General features: G+C 46.0%; 1 protein-coding gene across 3 annotated transcripts in view; it reads left to right on the top strand.

Moving 5' to 3' along the window:
• The first annotated feature begins 861 nt into the window (after positions 1 to 861).
• Positions 862 to 18,120, top strand: part of Cndp1 (carnosine dipeptidase 1) — a 36,094-nt gene continuing 18,835 nt past the window's right edge. Inside the window, exons 1-3 of one of the 3 annotated variants that reach the window (XM_038330260.2) lie at positions 862 to 1,050; positions 15,757 to 15,879; positions 17,337 to 17,486. In XM_038330260.2, coding sequence (XP_038186188.1) covers positions 991 to 1,050; positions 15,757 to 15,879; positions 17,337 to 17,486 — 333 coding nt within the window. In that variant the 5' untranslated portion in view covers positions 862 to 990. The remainder of the gene's footprint in view (positions 1,051 to 15,756; positions 15,880 to 17,336; positions 17,487 to 18,120) is intronic. The other 2 variants (XM_038330259.2, XM_038330261.2) reach the window with 2 other exon arrangements.

The following is an 18,120-nucleotide window of genomic DNA, read 5'->3' as shown; positions in this document are numbered from 1 at the left end:
TCATTGGTTAATTAATAAAGAAACTGCTTGGCCTGATAAGTTAGAACATAGGTGGGTGGAGTAGACAGAACAGAATGCTGGGAAGAAGGCAATGAGGTAGACGCCATAGCTCTCCTCTCAAAGATGGACACAGGTTAGAATCTTCCTGGTAAGCCAACACCTCATGGTCCTACACAAATTAACAGAAATGGGTTAAAGCAAGATGTGAGAATTAGCCAATAAGATGCTGAAACTAATGGGCTAGGCAGTGTTTAAATGAATACAATTTGTGTGTTGTTATTTCTGGGACTAAGCTAGCTGTGCAGGAGCCGGGTGGGACGAAAAGCAGGCCTGCTCACCTCATCACTACACTCACTCATCGGTAGTTTTTAAACATAAAGCAAAGAAAACCAGCCTACAAACCACAATCCCAGAGAACCTAGACAACAATGAGGACCCTAAGAGAGACATACATGGATCTAATCTACATGGGAAGTAGAAAAAGACAAGATCTCCTGAGTAAATTGGGAGCATGAAAACCTTGGTGGAGGGTTGAAGGGGAGAAGGGAAAGGCAGGGAGGGGATTAGAGAAAAATGTAGAGCTCAATAAATATCTATAAAAATGTATTTAAAAAAAGGGAATCCTATATCCCAGAGTCCACGTGTTTGTTTCACCTCCAGAAGCAGAAGAAAAGGCAGAAGAGACTAGTTACTAGATACTGCTTTATTGATTGATTTGATGAGCACTCAATGCACTCTTTATACAGCCTATTTGACAAACATTACTTCACTTGCTTTCTGCAACAGAAATTCCTAAAAAACAGCTAAAACAACAGGTCATTGCCCTCAGAAGCTAGCCCCACTTCAGTCTGCCGGTGACATTGCCTCTCTTCCACTCTCGTCCCCATCAGAGAACCCTGACTGGCTCTGCTCTTTACACAAAGCACAGACACCACACGTGACCAGGTGGTAGAGTTTGGATCTTGAACTCCTGGTATCAGGATCATAGTTATGAGCAAGTCCCAGTCTCAAGGCAGAAGACATCCAGGTCAAACACACATGTCTCCTAAGGTAAGCACTCAAGGGTCCCAACGGCTGAGCCCTTCTTATCTTTACTTGTTGCCCTTGGGAAAGTCCTCACTGGGTGATAGACAGCACTCTACAGGGAACTTGACTGGGGAGAGTGGGTTGAGTCTTGTGCAAGGCCACATTATAGAGTCATTACCTTCTAGAAAGTTAAGTTGTGTGTTCTGATCAGGAGACCATCCACCTTTAAAACTCCACTTCTGAAGAAAGCAACAGCACGCACCTTAACATTTTAGTAAAAAACGTGCTTGGTTACTGCCGAACGGCAAAGCTGCTGCTTGGCTGGGCTGAGTCTGAAGAAGTCGCAGTATGAAGGAGAAGGGCTCTTTCTGTCTGTCCTGAAACAGGACGACCCAAGAGACCACCGCTTGCCTAGCCTCTTGCATACGAACTACACATAGCTTCTCTAGGGCTTAGAGTTCCATTGCATGTAGCACCCCATGAGCTCCAGCCCCCTGGGTTACATTGTTTGGGTCTCGGAGCCACCAACATGAACCCTAAGCCTGAACTGAACACCTTAAATCAGGAAGAGCCTACCACAGCGTTTCTCGACAAAACAGTTACAGAAAAGAAGAATAAACCCACTGACACCGGATTGGAGTGCACAAGGTGAAATTCTAGTGAGTGGAAAGATGGGGTGGGAAAGAAAAGTGGTCTGGTCCTCCCAGTACAATATTAGAGGCCTGGATGATACCCTACCACAAAAGGCAGATGAAATTCTGGTGATATAAACAGGGGGCAGGAAAGAAAAGTGGTCTGGTCCTCCCAGTACAATATTAGAGGCCTGGATGATACCCTACCACAAAAGGCAGACTGACAAAAGAAACACTTAGCGCAGTTATTAATGTATACAGAGCCAGCCAGACACGAGAGAAAAGGTCAGTAGGTTGACACCTACATAGTGTACATGTGTGTGTGTGTGTGTGTGTGTGTGTGTGTGTGTCTGTGTAAGGGACAAGGGGGGCCTTAAGAGGCATCGTAAGGCAGTAGATGTTGTTTAGAAGAAAGAAAAGAACTGGGAAGCGCACAGAAAGGCCTGGAGTGAAGTTCTCCTGAGTTCTGGGCCTGCTGGTTGTTTTTCAGCCCTGTCCTTTTCCTTGGTCAGTAGATTTTAGGACAGTTGCTCGTCCTTTGGTAGGCAGGGGACTTCACTAAGAGCCCCTGTCTACATTTTTGTTATCATTATTGTTTTTCTAGACACAGTTTCTTTGTGTACAGCCCTAGTTGTCCTGGAACTCGCTCTGCAGACCAGGCTGGCCTCAAACTCACAGAGATCCACCTGCTCTGCCTTCCAAGTGCTGGGATTAAAGGTGTGCGCCACCACCACCTGGCTCCTGTTTGCATTTTTAAGGAAGGAGGACCAGAGGAATCTCTAGACTGGGAAGGTAGGGGGATGGCCATAGAAACCGGGTTCTGAATTGTTCTCCAACTCAACCCATCAAAGTCCATCAAAATCAAAGTTGTCTGAGCCACCAAATAGAAAAGACAAACAATAAGAAAAAACATTGCAGAAAATTATATGAGAAGTTAATTTCCATGCACAGTAGAACATGTGTCAAGGAGCACAAATAAGTATATCTGAAATCTTTAAGGAAAAATTAAATAATGGCACCCACATGCAGGAATCACCAAGAACAATGAATCAATTCCAAATGAGAAGTTTACACACCTATAATCCTAGGACTCAGGAGGCTCAGACAGGAGGAATTCAAAACCAGCCTCTGTTACACGGTGAGCTTCAGGCCACTCTGGACTATCTGGTGAGCTCCTGTCTCAAACCACCTAAACAAATAAACAAAATAAGAATATGGAAGACAGCTAGTAACAGGTTTTAAACAGGAAAAGCAGCCCAAGAAGTAGCTAGAAGTGGTGGTTGGAAAAGATTATTCCAAGTGTCACACAAGGAAACACAAACAAAAGTAACTCAGGCAATATTTACTTTGGCAAAAGTGTGTACAACAGTCCAAACGGATGAGCACGCCAGGATGAGAAGTTCACTTAGTATGTATTTCATCATATTGGTGGGAGATCAATAAAAGGTAGATTAATGAATCTACTTTAAACCAAAAAAGCAATTACTAGTTTTAAATACTTTACATTGCTATGGATTTTTGTATACTGATACCAGTTTAAGGTGAGAACACACTGTAATATGCTTCTGCTCTTGTTTAAAGTGTTGTACCTATACGGCTCATCTAACAATGCAATATAAATTTCTAGTCTCTGAAAGTTATTATTGCAAACCATTTAGGATAATAAAGAATCACTGGGTTAGTTTCCAGTCGTTCAGTCTTGGTAGAGGGCATGGCTTGCAGCTTCTGGGACCTGAGGATTGGGAGGAGGAGGTAACTGTAGAGTATCTTTCTGTCCCCTCTGCGGTACCACACTGAAGCGCTTCCTAGAGTGCAGACCCAGGGAAAGAAAAGCTTCTCTTGAAGGGCTTTCCGTTCCTGACAAAAGATAAAAATGATAACTTAATCTATCAGATGGCAGATGGGAAACATTGTGAAAAATTACTCAGAGGCTGAAACCAAAGTTCGGGAAGCCACCTCCAATGACCCGTGGGGTCCATTTGACTCTCTGATGACCGAGCTTGCTGACCTGACCTACAATGTAGTGGCCTTTTCGGAGATCGTGAGCCTGGTTTAGAAGCGGCTTAATGACTATGGCAAGAACGGGCGGCACGTGTACAAGGCCTGACACTGCTGGACTACCTTATCAAAACTGGTTCTGAGCGGATAGACCAGTAGTGCTGTGAAAACATCTTTGCCATTCAGACTCTGAAGGACTTCCAGTACGTTGACCATGATGGCAAAGATCAGGGTGTCAATGTGCGAGAGGAATCAAAGCAGCTGGTTGCTCTCCTCAAAGATGAGGAGCGATTGAAGACTGAGAGGGTCCAGGCTCTCAAAACCAAAGAAGGCATGGCTCAGGTGGCCACTGGCGTGGGCAGCAACCAGATTATCTTCAGCCGTGGCTCAAGCCAGCCCAACCTTTCTACTAGCTACTTGGAGCATGAGTATGGCAAGGCGGGGGCCTTACCGGCCTCCTACCATGGCTGTGAGTAACTAAAGTACCCCACCTTTGCTCAAGCTCTGAGTGGCAGGTGCTTGGGCTGAGGAAGTAGTGGCTGTCCCGAGGCAGTTCTCAGCATCTGACAACCCAGGTGACAGTTTCTTTGATCTAGATTGAGTTGGTCACAAAGGGACTTTTGGTCCCAAGGCTGCTCTGTGAGTCTTTCTTAGGTTCTTGGGAGAAAGTGGGCTCTATGGCCAGCCTCACCAGACATTTTTTGGTCCAAGAATGTCTGTCAGCAAAGCAATCGTCCTGCTGCTGCCCTGGCCCATAGGGAGCCAAATACTTGGTAGCCAGGAGGAAACAAGCTTGCACTTCTGAATCTTAGACTCAGTGTCTTCCCACTGAGTTGCAGGTCTCTGGAATAGCTTGGTGCTTACCACCGTGGTTCATTATCCAGAGTGTTGAGGATGGATGTCTCTGTTTCACCTACAGAGGAACACTCCACAGCTCAGCATCAGCAAGGCATCCTCACAGGTGGAAAAGTCTCTGGAATTTGATTTCGTTGCATGGCTGGGCATACAGGACTGATGTATGTTCTGATTGTATATGATGGATCACTTTGGATCTTTGTCCTACATTCAGAAGAGGTTTCAGGGAGAGGAAATGGTGTCTGGGTCTTATAGAAGCCGATTTCTGATCCAGCTGGACTCCTGGGCTCTGCTAGGAAGTGATCCAAGGCACAACGTTCATCCTCTGTTCTTAGGGCTGGACAGCCACTGAGGACCCTGAACTCGAGAGAAAGGTGGCTCAGGTAGCTTAAAAAGGGCTTTTTGAATTTCTTCAGGCTGGACGCCTGACTGCACTGGGGGCTGGATAGCGAGGCTCGACTCTTGACCCCACAGTCTGCGCTCTGGAGATAAGGTTTCGATGTCCTGTTCCAGGCTGGTATCGGGTGCTGGATCAATCATTGACCGCGTAGTCTGTGGCTTGGTGCTAGTCTATCTCAGAATGTAGGGCCTTGGACTCGGCTTTTCGGGTGACCGAGTCTCGGGAGACAAGGCTTTTAGTTCTCTACTCTCGAAGACGAAGCTTTGCTTTCGGGATGGCAAAGTGTTCTCTCTGCTCAGAAGACAAAGCTTTGCTCTCAGGATGGCAAAGCGTTCTGAAAGGTAGAGTATCTTGTCTGTTCTAGGGAGACAGACCTTCAATGTCCACTCTCAGGAAATGAGGCTTTGCATTCGGGATGCAAGGCATTAAATGTCTGTTTTTGGGAGATGAAGCTCTGTACTCAGGAGACAGAGCATTAAATGTTTAGACAAGGCGTTTAATATTTCTGCTTTCCGGGAGGCAGGCTTGGAGGATCTCTCTTTCCACGGAGGCCTGATGCCAGAGCCATTGTAAGAAGTGAGATGACCATCCTGCCTCAGCCCTCTCTTTTAAGTCAGTTCGAAAATGCCCCTTGTTTGATCCTTCTGATAACCAACCAGGTGTCCTAGGTCATGAGTATCGACTGGCCACAGAAGGGTGGGGGTCCCTCTTGTGTGGCAAGATTATTTCATTACCACTGTTGCTGGGTGCAGCCCCCTCATCTGTCAGGCCCAGATAGGTGTGGCAGCCTTCAAGCGGGCAAATGTTCTCTTAATATTTCACCTTAGTAATTTTCCACACCGCACACAAGAAGAAATGCTTTTACATTACACCAAGTTGCATTCATTCTTACTCTATAAATGTCCTGCTCTATCTACACTACAGATCCCCCTTTGTTTATTCATTCAGAGGAATCTGTTCCATGCTCACTACACTCTGTCATCAGAGTTCTCAGGCATGAGTCCACCTCCTAAATTTAGATGCTTTGAGAAGCTCCTGGATTCTCCAACTGCTCACTCTTGTGTAAAAGTGGGAGAGAGACACTGGGTGGGGAGAAAGCAGGAACTGTGTGGAACACAGACACCTCTGCCTGGAGACTTGCTTCCTTTGCTGCTCTGCCATCACAGATTTCCATGGACTGTCCCTGTTCATGCCTTGAAACATACATCACCACAATCTTTCTTCCTTCTTTCCTTCCTTTCTCTTCCTTCCTTTCTTCCTTTTTATATTTCTTCCTTCCTTTTTCTTTCTTTCTTGTTTGTTTTAAGACAGGGTCTCTCTACATAGCTCTAACTGTCCTGAAACTTACTATTTAGAGTTAGCCTTGATCTCACAGATATCTGCCTACCTCTTCCACCTGAGTGCAGGGATTAAAGGTGTGTGCTATCATGCCCAGGCTCCCACCACTAATCCTTTAGGTGATATTAAACTATCTAAGACTTGGGGCACCCCCTTTTTGTTTCTTTATTACTTCCTTATATAGTAAGCCTTGTCCCTTTTTGTTAATGAGGCCGCTGTTCTGCCCGGGTTTTTCTGAATGTATATACCCCTCTCCAAAGGCATGGTATAGATGGTTTCTTCTTTTTCTTTTCTGTACATTTGAGCTTGGTGGAGAATAAGCAAATCACAGCTTGAGCAGACCAGTTTACTTTTTCACTTACATTTCTGTTCCTGGGATGAAGACCATGAACAAAAGCAACTTGGGAGACAGGGTCTGTTTCATCTTACCATTGTAGTCCATTGTGAATGAAAGTCATGCAAGTCAAGGCAAGAGCAGGAGGTAGGAACCTAGAGGGCTGAAGCTTACTGGCTTGTTCCATTTGTTTTCTTACGTGTCCCAGGGCCACCTAACCAGGGGTGGAACCACCCACAATTAGATGGGCACTGGCACATCAATCATTAACAACAACAAAAAAAAGCCCTACAAGCTTACCTACAGACTAATGGGTTTTTTCCCTTTCTTTCTTTCTTTCTTTCTTTCTTTCTTTCTTTCTTTCTCTCTCTCTCTCTCTCTCTCTCTCTCTCTCTCTCTCTCTCTCTCTCCCTCTCTCTCTCTCTCTCTCTTTCTCTTTCTTTCTTTCTTTTTCGAGACATGGTTTTTCTATAGCTTTGGAGCCTATTCTGGAACTAGCTCTTGTAGACCAGGCTGGCCTTGAACTCACAGAGATCCACCCGCCTCTGCCTTCCGAGTGCTGGGATTAAAGGCATGCAACGCCACCACAGCCCAGCCCTACAGACTAATGCTCTGGAAACATTTTCTCAATTGAAGTTTTGCCACTGATTGCCTACACGTAAGCCATCCTGCAGGTACAGGATCAGGGGGATTAAAAAAGAAGGTGGCTGGTTGTCTCTGGCTCAGTGGTCACGAGTTAAGACTCTAAAGACTGTTCCTTTGTTTATGCTTACAAACAGATGAAAGGGTTTCTTTCTCAAATGAAGGTAGTTTTAGTACTGGTCTGAAACAAGGCATTTCTTCAGTTTCCGGGCAAGTTTGACCTCATCAAGGCATTATAAAAGGGGATTGGCTCTTCTAGGTGTTTGAGGTCAAGGTCCTAGATTTTAAAAACATAAGAGTCAATCCATAGTCTACAGTATCCAGTTAGTTCAAATTTTTTCTGAAGTCAGTTTATTAAAAAAAATCTTTTAGATCTATTTTACTTTATGTGTATCAGTATTTTGCCTGCATGCATGTGATGGCACCCACAGAAGTCAGAAGAGGGCGTTGGGTCCCCTGAAGCTAGACTTATGGAGGTGTTTTTGAACCACTGCATGTGTGATGGGAACCAACCCAGGTCCTCTGTAAGAGCCACACATGCTCTTAGCCTCTGAAGTCTCTCTCGAGAATCACCTAAGACACCACCCCAACACTTTTTTTTTCTTTGTAGAGGGAAGTGACAAGGTCATCATTTCCTCTGTCCAGTCAGTGCCCAGTCTTCATTTTCTCTTACTAATTTAATGTCCTAAACATTGAACTTTATTTTCAGTGAATTTCCATGTAATTTTCCTTTGAAGACTCTTAGGCCCTCTTGTCTCTGTCACCATTCCCTTTGGGATGTCAATGACAGCAAGAGGCCACCCACGTACTGAATCAGGTTCACCGGGAGGACATTCTGTACCTTCTCTGGTTTCATTGTTTGTTGATTAACTTCCTCTGAGACAGGGTCTTCCCAGGTAGCACTGCTGGCCTAGAACTCACTATGTAGAGCAGAATGACCTCGAACTCACAGAGATCTGCCAAAGTGCTGTTGTTTTAAAGAGTTTTTCCAATATCTGTCCAAACAAAATCCATCCAACAAAGTATTCCTGTTTCCTCTCCATCTGGGGATCTTCCCACTCTAAGGAGAAAAGAGGTCATCAGCCAAAGGAAAAGCCCCAGTGCATCTTTTAGGTCAACAATACTGAAGCAACTGCAATCATATGGATCTTACTGAGGAGCACATAGTGGCTGGGTGACTGACATGGGGCTGTGCACTATCTTGGCTCACTGCCCTAAGGTCTTTAAGAACCATCACACTTTCTCACTGGCAAGACTGGGGTGTTAGACGGAGACATACAGAGCGTGAGGAGTCCATCTCATAGCAAACCATTAATGATGAGTTTTAATCCCCAACTCTCTTTAAAACACACAGGATACCACCCTCTTCTTACCATGCCCCGTGGAGTTTCTAGAGTAATATGGATCGGGAGGATCTCTAAATCCCCTTGATTTCCAGCTTTGCTTTGGACTTCAGGAAAGATCATCTTTTTCTGCTTTCAGACTCAAAAGGCATCAATAGACCCATGTGGTGGCCACAATCAATGCTCTAGCACTGGTCACGAATGGCGGGTGATGTCTCCTCTCCTGCCAGTACTGACAGAGTCTGGTAGATACAACTGTCCCTGATCCAGTTACCTGTGCAGCTGGCCTGAAACTACAAGGAGCACAGAAATCACCACCAGGTCCTCCTCCACACTCAGTTTCTGGTGATTTCTGGCTCCTTACACCCCCACCCAGCATTCTCGGAAGGCTACGTAGGATTCCCCCAGACTGGAGCTCCTTCGTCAGCACCGCTCAGCAGCCAGCAGTGTGTGGGCCTTGTCTTCTGCCACCGGAATGAATCTAAGCCAAACATGGCCTCAGCCAAAGCTATTGAGTCAAACTGACCGATTAGACCACAGTAGAAGGTGGTACAGAAACTCAGTTATTGGGGCTTCATTATGCACCATGCACGGACAACAATGACAGGCCAGTGACAGATTTACTGAAGGCGGCAGGGAGGGGGCAAGGACGGAAGTGGAGAGAGTATTAAAGGCACGGTGGTGCAGTCACAGCACACAGACAAGGCTCGGGAGACAGGGTCATACCCAGGGAAGCGGAGAGGGGCAGGAATCTTTTCTAGCAGTAGGGGATGAGTTAGTGTGTATGAACACATCTAAGGTTCAGGCTGATTTCTCGAAAGTGGTAAGTTCTACACACCTGTTGTCTCTCTTGGGGCCTTTATATAAGACATCAAAAAGTCCTTGGTTCAGGACTGTCAACTTGTTGGTGTGTCTGAGTCTAACTACCTATACATTTCTAGGGAACTTTGCTCCTCAGAAGGGCTGCCTTTGTCTGGAAAGAGTGCTGCTCCCTGAAGGAGGCCCCGCCCTAGCTGCCCCTTGGGTCACTGCCACTCCCCTCTGCAGGAGCCCTTAGACTGTGCTCTGTCTGCCTGGGATTAACACAATCCAGAAAAACCTGAGAGTTTTGTTTTCTTCCTTTTTATTTTGTTCTAAATCAATCACCATGAAAAATCAGGCTAATAAAAACTACTTTTTTTCTGTCATAACAAATTCATTGAAGCAGAAACAGGACAGAGCAGCCTCTGTCAAACAGGGACATTAGGACTCCAGGCGACTGGGTAAGTAACATTTTTGGTGCCTAAATTGGTGTTGTCGCTGAATGCTTTCCATGTTACAGACAACCTGATTGGCTAACGGGAAACTGAAGGGTCTCAGGTGCAGGCTCAAAAGAGACATTGTGCAGGACTGTTGGAATGAAAAGGTCCTTTTCAGAGCTGTGCATGCCATGAACAGATGGACAAGTAGATAGTAGTGGTAGGCAGAGGACATTACGCCATGATCCTGCAGCCAGGCTCTCTGTTTCTCTAACAGGTAGCAAAGAATTGGGTGGGGAACAGGATAAGTGGCCACCAACCGATGTAAACTAACTTTCCTGTTGGGAGCAGTGAGACCCCAGATCCTGAATTTCTTGTAATCCCCTGATCTGAGTGCCTACAGCTGTTCTGAGCACGAGACCTTCAGGAGTTCCTGATGGCAGAGTGGTTTCTGGTGGGTTTGGCTGGGGTGTGGCTATCTCTATATAATCTGCCCCTGAACACAATAAAGGGGGCATTCTTGGGGAATTCAAGGATGACCCGTGTCGCTGTCTCTCTGTCTGTGTGTGTCTGTGTATTTTAACCTCCAGTCCCTTGCCCGAAGCTCGGTAACTGGGTAATAGTGCACAGAGTGCAGACGGGGGGGGGGGGGGGGGGGGGGCGGTGCGCGGCACTTTCCCAAGTAAGAAATCCTGGCACCTGGAAGCCTGTTCGCTTGGGCTTCCCAGACCAATAAGTCACCCCTCAGTGTCTGTAGGGGAGGAGCTGTTGCTGGTATTGTGGTCTCAGCCCTAGTTTGAATTCTTCTATTAAATGACCAGCTTTTTTGTTTATATAAAGAGAACTAAGGATTTTATAGGAAAGAGAAGCAGCAGAGAAGGCCCCAGGGATAACATGCATCACTACAGAGACAGCAATGCCATCATTTCTACTGCGTAGTCTGTTCATTGTCAAAGATGGCAAGGACAGTAGTAGGTTTGTTTCCAGCTCCCTGCTTACAACCCACTTTTGGCTGCTAGTCATGGTGCAAATGGATCGTCCATAGTGAATGTGGCTCTGGTTAAGGTGGTTCAGGATCATTTGAACACACACACTGACTAGCCTGGAGCAAGGACATGTGATGTCACACCAGGTAGGAATTCTGAACAGCAGGTGTCTGGTGATTTGGGTTCCTTGTGACTCCACCCAACATTCCAGAAGCCTGATTAGGATCCTCCAAACTGGGCCCCTTTGTGAGAACCACTCTTTGGAAGTACATAGAGTTCTCTTTTGATTATGGCAATGAGTTTAGGTCAAACTTGGCCTCAGCTGCAGCTTCTGGATCATGCTGGCTGACCAGAACAGGGTGACACAGAAACTTGTGGTTCTTATAACTTTGCTATGTGGAAAGCTAAGAAGATTCTGGTGATCTGTTCCTTAGGGCCCAGCCAGGGGTGTCCTGGGAAGAGTTAAGAGTACAAGAAGTCAAGATCGGAACACTGGGAACCTTTGTTCCAAATATACAACCACCAGCAGTAATAAGCAGGAACGCAAGTTCTGAATGTCAGCTGAGGAGGCCTGAGGTCAGATGTCAGCCCCAGAACCCCCACATCCTGTCTTCCCTTCTGCTGCCTGGCTCTTCTTCCTGCAACCATAGAAGCCGAGAGTAGAATGGTTTGAGGCCCAGCATGGCTATAACGCAAGAAAACAAACGGTGATCAAGGAACAAGAGGAGGAGAGCACGGGTCATGACAGGGGCCCTTCCAAAGGTGGCAAAGACAGGCAGGCTCTCACAGCCCAAAGTCTACTTGGTGGCCTGAACCAAATGCTTAACAGCAGACTCTGTCCAGTTCTATAAGGAAGGGAAAGAGAGGGGAGCAAAATGGGCAAGGAAGTGAAGACTGAACCAGATCCTTTATCTGTCCCACCATCAGGGGCACAGATCCCAGTTAGTCCCTAGTGACAGACCTGGGTCCCTGACAAAGGAGGTGGCCTTATTCATCTCTGTCAGCCCTTGTACCCAAAGATTCTAATGCTGTTCTCCTTCTCTCCCTGTGGCCTTTCAATTTACCCTCAAACTCCTTTTTCTTTTCTCTGTTTAGAGATGATCTAACTTCAAAGCCTTGGCTGACCTGGAACTTGCTATGTAGAATGGCTTGGCCTTAAATTCATAGAGATTCACTGGCCTCTGGCTCCTAAATGCCAAGATTAAAGGCATGCACCAGCATGTCCCACCTCTTTTGTTGTTAAAAATATCCCTTTTTATGGAAGGCAGTGGGGTTCATGCCACTCCTACTGAGGCACTATGGGCAGCAGATGGCTTCTCGGGGAGAGGCATTTTTTTCTTTAGGGTATGGCCCCTGGTAGGTGTACCAAGCTCAAGTGTATGATCTCACGTCCAGGAGCGTATGAGCATCACAAATTATACTGGATGAGCTAGTTTTTAAAAAGACACAAAATCAGGGGGAGGTGGGGAGGTAGGGTGGACTGGCAGGCATTAGGGGCAGGAGTAGGGGTGAAACTGATTCCAGCACATGAAATTGTCAAGGAATCAATAAAAGTATTTTAATTTAAAATTATCTTAACAACTGGATGCCAAAAAATTCAAATGTCAATCTAGACAACAGCTTGCCAAGAATTTTTCTGTCTGAGATTAGAGAGATGCAGCTTGGGTAGGTCTAACAATTGTACAAGGCCCTGCTCCATCCCCAGAACTGAGGGGGAAAGGTTTTAGCGCTTGGCAGTTTCAAAGAGCTAGCATGAGTTTTCCTTGGTGCTCCGAGAGGTTGTTTGCTTTGAAGTCTTTGGAAGGCAAACACAGTTGTTTCCCACCTGGTTCTTTAGCTTCTTGTTATTAGGATCTAGTTGAATCCGCTGTGTCTAGATTCAGGCAGAGGACACCAACAGATCAGCACTGCCACCTGCTGGTCTGAGCTCTTAATTCCCACCAAGAACAAGCAAGACTTGAGGGGGCCTCTTAATTTTAACCCCTCACTTCCCTTACCCATTTCTCACACTCGGTCATAGTCGAGTGAGTGACTGTGCGCGTGACGGCTACTTCACATCTGTGTTTCAGTATTCACATCTCACAGTGCAGCCAGACTAAGCACCCAATTCAACAGTTTTTAGAATTTTGTATTAGTTTTTGTTTGTTTATTTATTTACTGGGGAAGGGTGTGTGTGTGTGTGTGTGTGTGTGTGTGTGTGTGTGTGTGTGTGTGAAGGTCAGAGGATTAGGAATGGACTGTTTTGTTTGTTTTCACTGTGTGGGTCCAGGGGGAAGGGTGTGTGTGTGTGTGTGTGTGCGCGCGTGTGTGTGAAGGTCAGAAGGTTGGGAATGGACTGTTTTGTTTGTTTTGTTTGTTCTCACTGGTGTGGGTCCATGGATCATCAGCCTTGGTCAGCAGAGTTGTTGCCCACTGAGCCGACAGCAGCACAGAAGGTTCCTGTTTCTTCACGCCCTCACCAGCACTTACTATCTGACTTTGGACTCCTAGCTACTCCGGTTGTGGAAAACACTGTGTTAGGGGTTTGGTTTTTTTTTTCCTTCCACATAATATCTTGGTGTCTTGTTCATTTCCATATTGTTACCATTATTTATTGTTGCTGTTATTATATATTATGTTTTAGACAGGTTCTAACTATGTCATCCAGGTGCAGTCTTGTTGAGTTTGACATGGCACCATTTCCAAGTCGTGGAAGACATTTTCCCTAATCCAAGGCCATCTGGGTAGAATCATTCCTCAGGAGTAGCCGCAGGGTGGGGATGGCAGATCGGAGAACTGAGAAAGATGGAGAGTGGCTCAATGGTTTGTGCACAGATCTACAACCAATGAATCTACAATGTAGCCCCTCTACTCCAGGCTTAAAAATCACTAAAGAAGGGAAGGGAAAGAAAGACTGTCTGAGTCAGGAGAGTAGGGTGTCTGCTACTACTGTCCTCAAAACCTCACAGAGAAAATGCACCCATGAACATTAACTACTATAGTTGCTTGAATCTGACAAGCACAACAGCACCAGCTGACATTCCAGCACTAATGGGGAAGCTTCAGTAAGGTCCTGCCCATAGCTGAAGAACTACAGCAGGCTGTTTGCTGTGGGACAACAGCTTTGCCCTGTGAAGATTTGTTTCTTGTATTTGCTTAGTAAAATGCTGATTGGCCAGTAGCCAGACAGGAAGTTGACCAGGAGTGACCAGGCAGGAAGTAAAGGCAATGAGAACAGGAGAATTCTGGGAAGAGGAAGCTCAGTCTGCTGTCCTCACCAAGACACAGAGGAAGCAAGGTGAGAACGCTTTGCTAAAGAAAGGTACCAAGTCACGTGGTTAACACAGACAAGAATTATGGGTTAATGTAATTTATAAGAGTTAGTAAGAGCTGGGCGGTGGTGGCGTATACCTTTAATCCCAGCACTCGGGAGGCAGACGCTGGTGGATCTCTGTGAGTTTGAGGCCAGCCTGGTCTAGAAGAGCTAGTTCCAGGACAGGCTCCAAAGTTACAGAGAAACCCTGTCTCAAACAAACAAACAACAAAAGAGTTAATAAGAAGCCTGAGCTAATAGGCTTCTTAGTTTATAATTAATGTGTGTTTCTTTGGGACTGAAGGACTGAGGGACTGGGTGGGACAGAAACCTCTGTTAACAGCTATTGAGAGTGGGGGTGTCTGTTTTCTCTAGGAACAAGATCCTACATAGATTGCCCAATCCCATGTGTTCAGTCTTAGACTATGTACGTACATATATATGATCAATGGTAAAGAGACTTGGTAGTTCTTTACCATTGTACATACCATTGTACGTAGCTGCGGTGCTTTGAATCAGAATGGCCCCCATAGGCTCATATATTTGAAAACGGTGCAGTGCTTCTCAACCTTCCTAATGCTACGATCTTTTAATATAGTTGTCACATTGTCGTGACCCCCCCACCATAAAATTATTTTAGTTGCTACTTCATAACTGTAATTTTGCTAGTGTTATGAATTGTAATGTAAATATCTGTAGTTTTCAGTGGTCTTATGCTAACTCTGAAAAGGTCATTTTTAACCCCAAAGCGGCTGTGACCCACAGGTTGAGAACTATTGAGATGGTGAAACTGGGAAGGATTAGAAGATATGCCCTTGCTGGAGGCAGTGTGCCATTCCCAGTTAGTGCTCTCCCGCCCCTGCCTCCTGTTAGTGGATCAGATGTAAGCTCTCAACTACTAGCCCAGCACCATGCCTACACACCTGTCGCCATGCTCTCTGCCACAACTGGCATAGGCTCTAACCCTTTGGAACCATGAACTCCCAAATTAAATGATTTCTTTTATAAGTTGCTTTGGTCATTGTAATTTTCTCAGCATTATAAACACCACTAAGATAAATACATATATGTGTGTGGCAGTATAATTAAAGAAGAAGACATTATGAATTTGCTACGAAGAGTGGGAGAAGATGGAAGGCAGGTAGAGAGGGGGTGGAGCGATGTAGATGAAGTATTCATGTCTGAAGTTCTCAAAAAGAAAAAAAAAACAACAAAAAGTAGATGCTGGAGCGATGGCCCAGTAGTTAAGAGCACTGGCTGATCTTCTAAGGACCCGGGGTTCAATTCCCAGCGACCACATGGAAGATCACAACCATTTGTAACTCTAGTCTCAAGGTATTCAGTGTTCTCCTTTAGCCTCCATGGTACCAGGCACACACATAGTGCACAACCAGACATGTAGGAAAAACACCCATACACACAAAAAATTTTAATTAAGTTAATTTTTAATCTTTAAAAAGTATATACATATATATTTATTTTAAATATGCATTTGTTTTGAAAACAAAGCATGCAGGAAAAGATGTGGGGAGGCATGCACTTCTGGTTCAACCGCCGCTGGCCACTTTAGTCCAACTCATAAGGAGCTGCGGCACTGGGTGGCAGGTTTACGAAAGCACTTGAGAGGTCAGAAGTCCAATGATGGCATTGTTTTCACTGACACCAACAACAGGCTTCATCTGTCTTGGCACTGGTGCTGCTGCTGGGGCGAGGAATGCTCTCGTCTCCTCCCTCCTCGGAGCTGCTGGAGAAGCTCTTCCAGTACGTGGACCTCCACCAGGATGCGTTCGTGCAGGTAGAAGTCACACGTGATGCTCTGGTTGCTTCTTTCAGAGTCTGCTGGGAGATGTGGGCTTTTCATGCCTGATGATATGATTCCATTAAAAATGGTGGGGACTTCTTATTTGGTTAAAATATCAGTACTCAGCTGCGTGGTGGTGGCATACGCCTTTAATCCCAGTACTAGGGAGGCAGAAGCAGGTGGATCTCTGTGAGTTCGAGGCCAGCCTGGTCTACAAGAGCTAGTTCCAGGACTGGCTACAAAGCTACAGAGAAACCCTGTCTTGAACACCCCCCCCCCAAAAAAAAGTTTCAGCTTAAACAGTTCAGGTTCCAACACTGAACCATGAGCAAGGATTACGAATTATTCCATCATGGGCGCTCTTAGTGAATGTCCGCTCAGTTCTATAGCACAGGGGCAACATACCAGTCCGGAATTACGGAACACTCTCTCCTTTGCAAAGTTATTAATTTATTTCTTTTTATTCCTGTGTGTATCAATTCATCTATCTGACTTTAATTTTGTGTGTATTTATGTATTGCACCTGTGTACGGAAACCCTCAGAAGCCAGAAGAGGGCACTAGATCCCCTAATCTGGAGTGACACAGGATTGTGAGGCACCATGCAGATGCTGGGGACTGAACCTGGGTCCTCTGCAAGAACAGTAATTGTTCTTAGCCAGGGAGCTATCTTGCCAGCCCCACTCTCCTCCTTTACAGTTGGAAATCTGAGGTTGGAAGGTTAAGGATTTGTCAAAAGCGTATAGGACCATGGGCTGAGGCGGTCTGGGTAACTCACACAGTGATAAATTCAAGTCCCAGCTATGTGCCTAGAGGATTGAATGTGTAGGGATGGGTTGACTGCATTCCCTCAACCTACCCTACCTCATCTTTGTTATTAGATGCTTCTGGTCTCCAGTTTTTAAATTAAACCCCAAGCTCACCCATCAAGTGTGTCTGTGTGTACCCCAAGCTCACCCATCAAGTGTGTGTGTGTGCGTGCGTGCATGCGTGCGTGCGTGCGTGCATGTGTGTGTGTGTGTGTGAACACACGCGTGCAGGTCAAAATTCAACACTGTTTTCCTCAGGTGCTGCCCACTTTATTTTTTGTTTGGTTTTTGTTTTGTTAGTTTTGAAGCAAGAGTTTTATTGACTTTTCAAGTAGGACCAGCTGGATGACCATTGAGCTCCAGCGGCCACCTGACTCTCTGCCTTACCTGATCTAGGATTACAAGCGTGCACCACAATGTCCAGAGTTGTCTCTGAGGGATTGATCTTGGGTTCTCAACACTTGCAAGGCTGTTCTTAAAACTGAAATATGACCTCGTTTCCACCGCTTACTTCTGGAAGTCACTGTGTTATTAAACTAATCTATGAGATTTCAGGAACTGAAGAGCCCTTGGGTTTCCCTACCCGACTGGACATGGCTCCTGTGCCCTGCCGGGATAACCCCCTCACTGTCTTTCTTCACAGACCCTGAAGGAATGGGTGGCCATTAAGAGCGATTCTGTGCAGCCTGTGCCTCGTCTCAGACAGGAGCTCTTCAGGATGATGGCTCTGGCTGCACGCAAACTCCGGCACCTGGGAGCTGGGGTGAAATCCGTGGACTTGGGTTCTCAACAGGTGCCAGGGGATCTCCTAGCTCAGGAGCTTCTGCTTCTGTGGCCATTAGTCATGCCTTCCCTGGGTGGTGTTAAAAAGAAGGGACTTACTCAGCTCTCACCTCAATCCCCAGAATCCAGATTTCCAATAGGAACTGAACATTCCGTCTAGTCCAAAATGAGACTGAGCTGTGAACTTCTGGTCATAGCAGGGGTGGGCACAGGTTATGAAGAAAATGGAAGCCATGAGTGGGGTCAACTTGTTATTGGAAGACCTGCCCCTCTGGTTCTCCATACACATGGCCCTCTTGACTTTTCTTACATGCCTAGGCAGCTTTCTGAACAGACCATATGAAGAGTGTGCTCTTTCCTTAGAACCTGTGCTAGTTATGTCTATTGCGATGATGAACCACCATGACCAGAAAGAAACTTGGGGAGGAAAGGGATTAGATGGCTCATACTTTCACACCACAGTTCCTCGTCAAAGGAAGTGAGGGCAGGAGCTCAGAGTAGGTTCCTGAAGGCAACGGAGGAGGCAGAGGCCATGGAGGGTGCTATTTACTGCCTTGCTCCCCATGGCTTGCTCAACTTGTTTTCTTATAGAACCCAGAACCACCAGCCCAGGGATGACACTACCCATAATGGACTGGGCCCTC

This window comes from Arvicola amphibius, chromosome 5 (assembly GCF_903992535.2).
Source record: "Arvicola amphibius chromosome 5, mArvAmp1.2, whole genome shotgun sequence".
Lineage (NCBI taxonomy): Eukaryota > Metazoa > Chordata > Mammalia > Rodentia > Cricetidae > Arvicola > Arvicola amphibius.
Note: the sequence above shows the minus strand (reverse complement) of the source record. Positions and strands in the feature narration are given on the sequence as shown.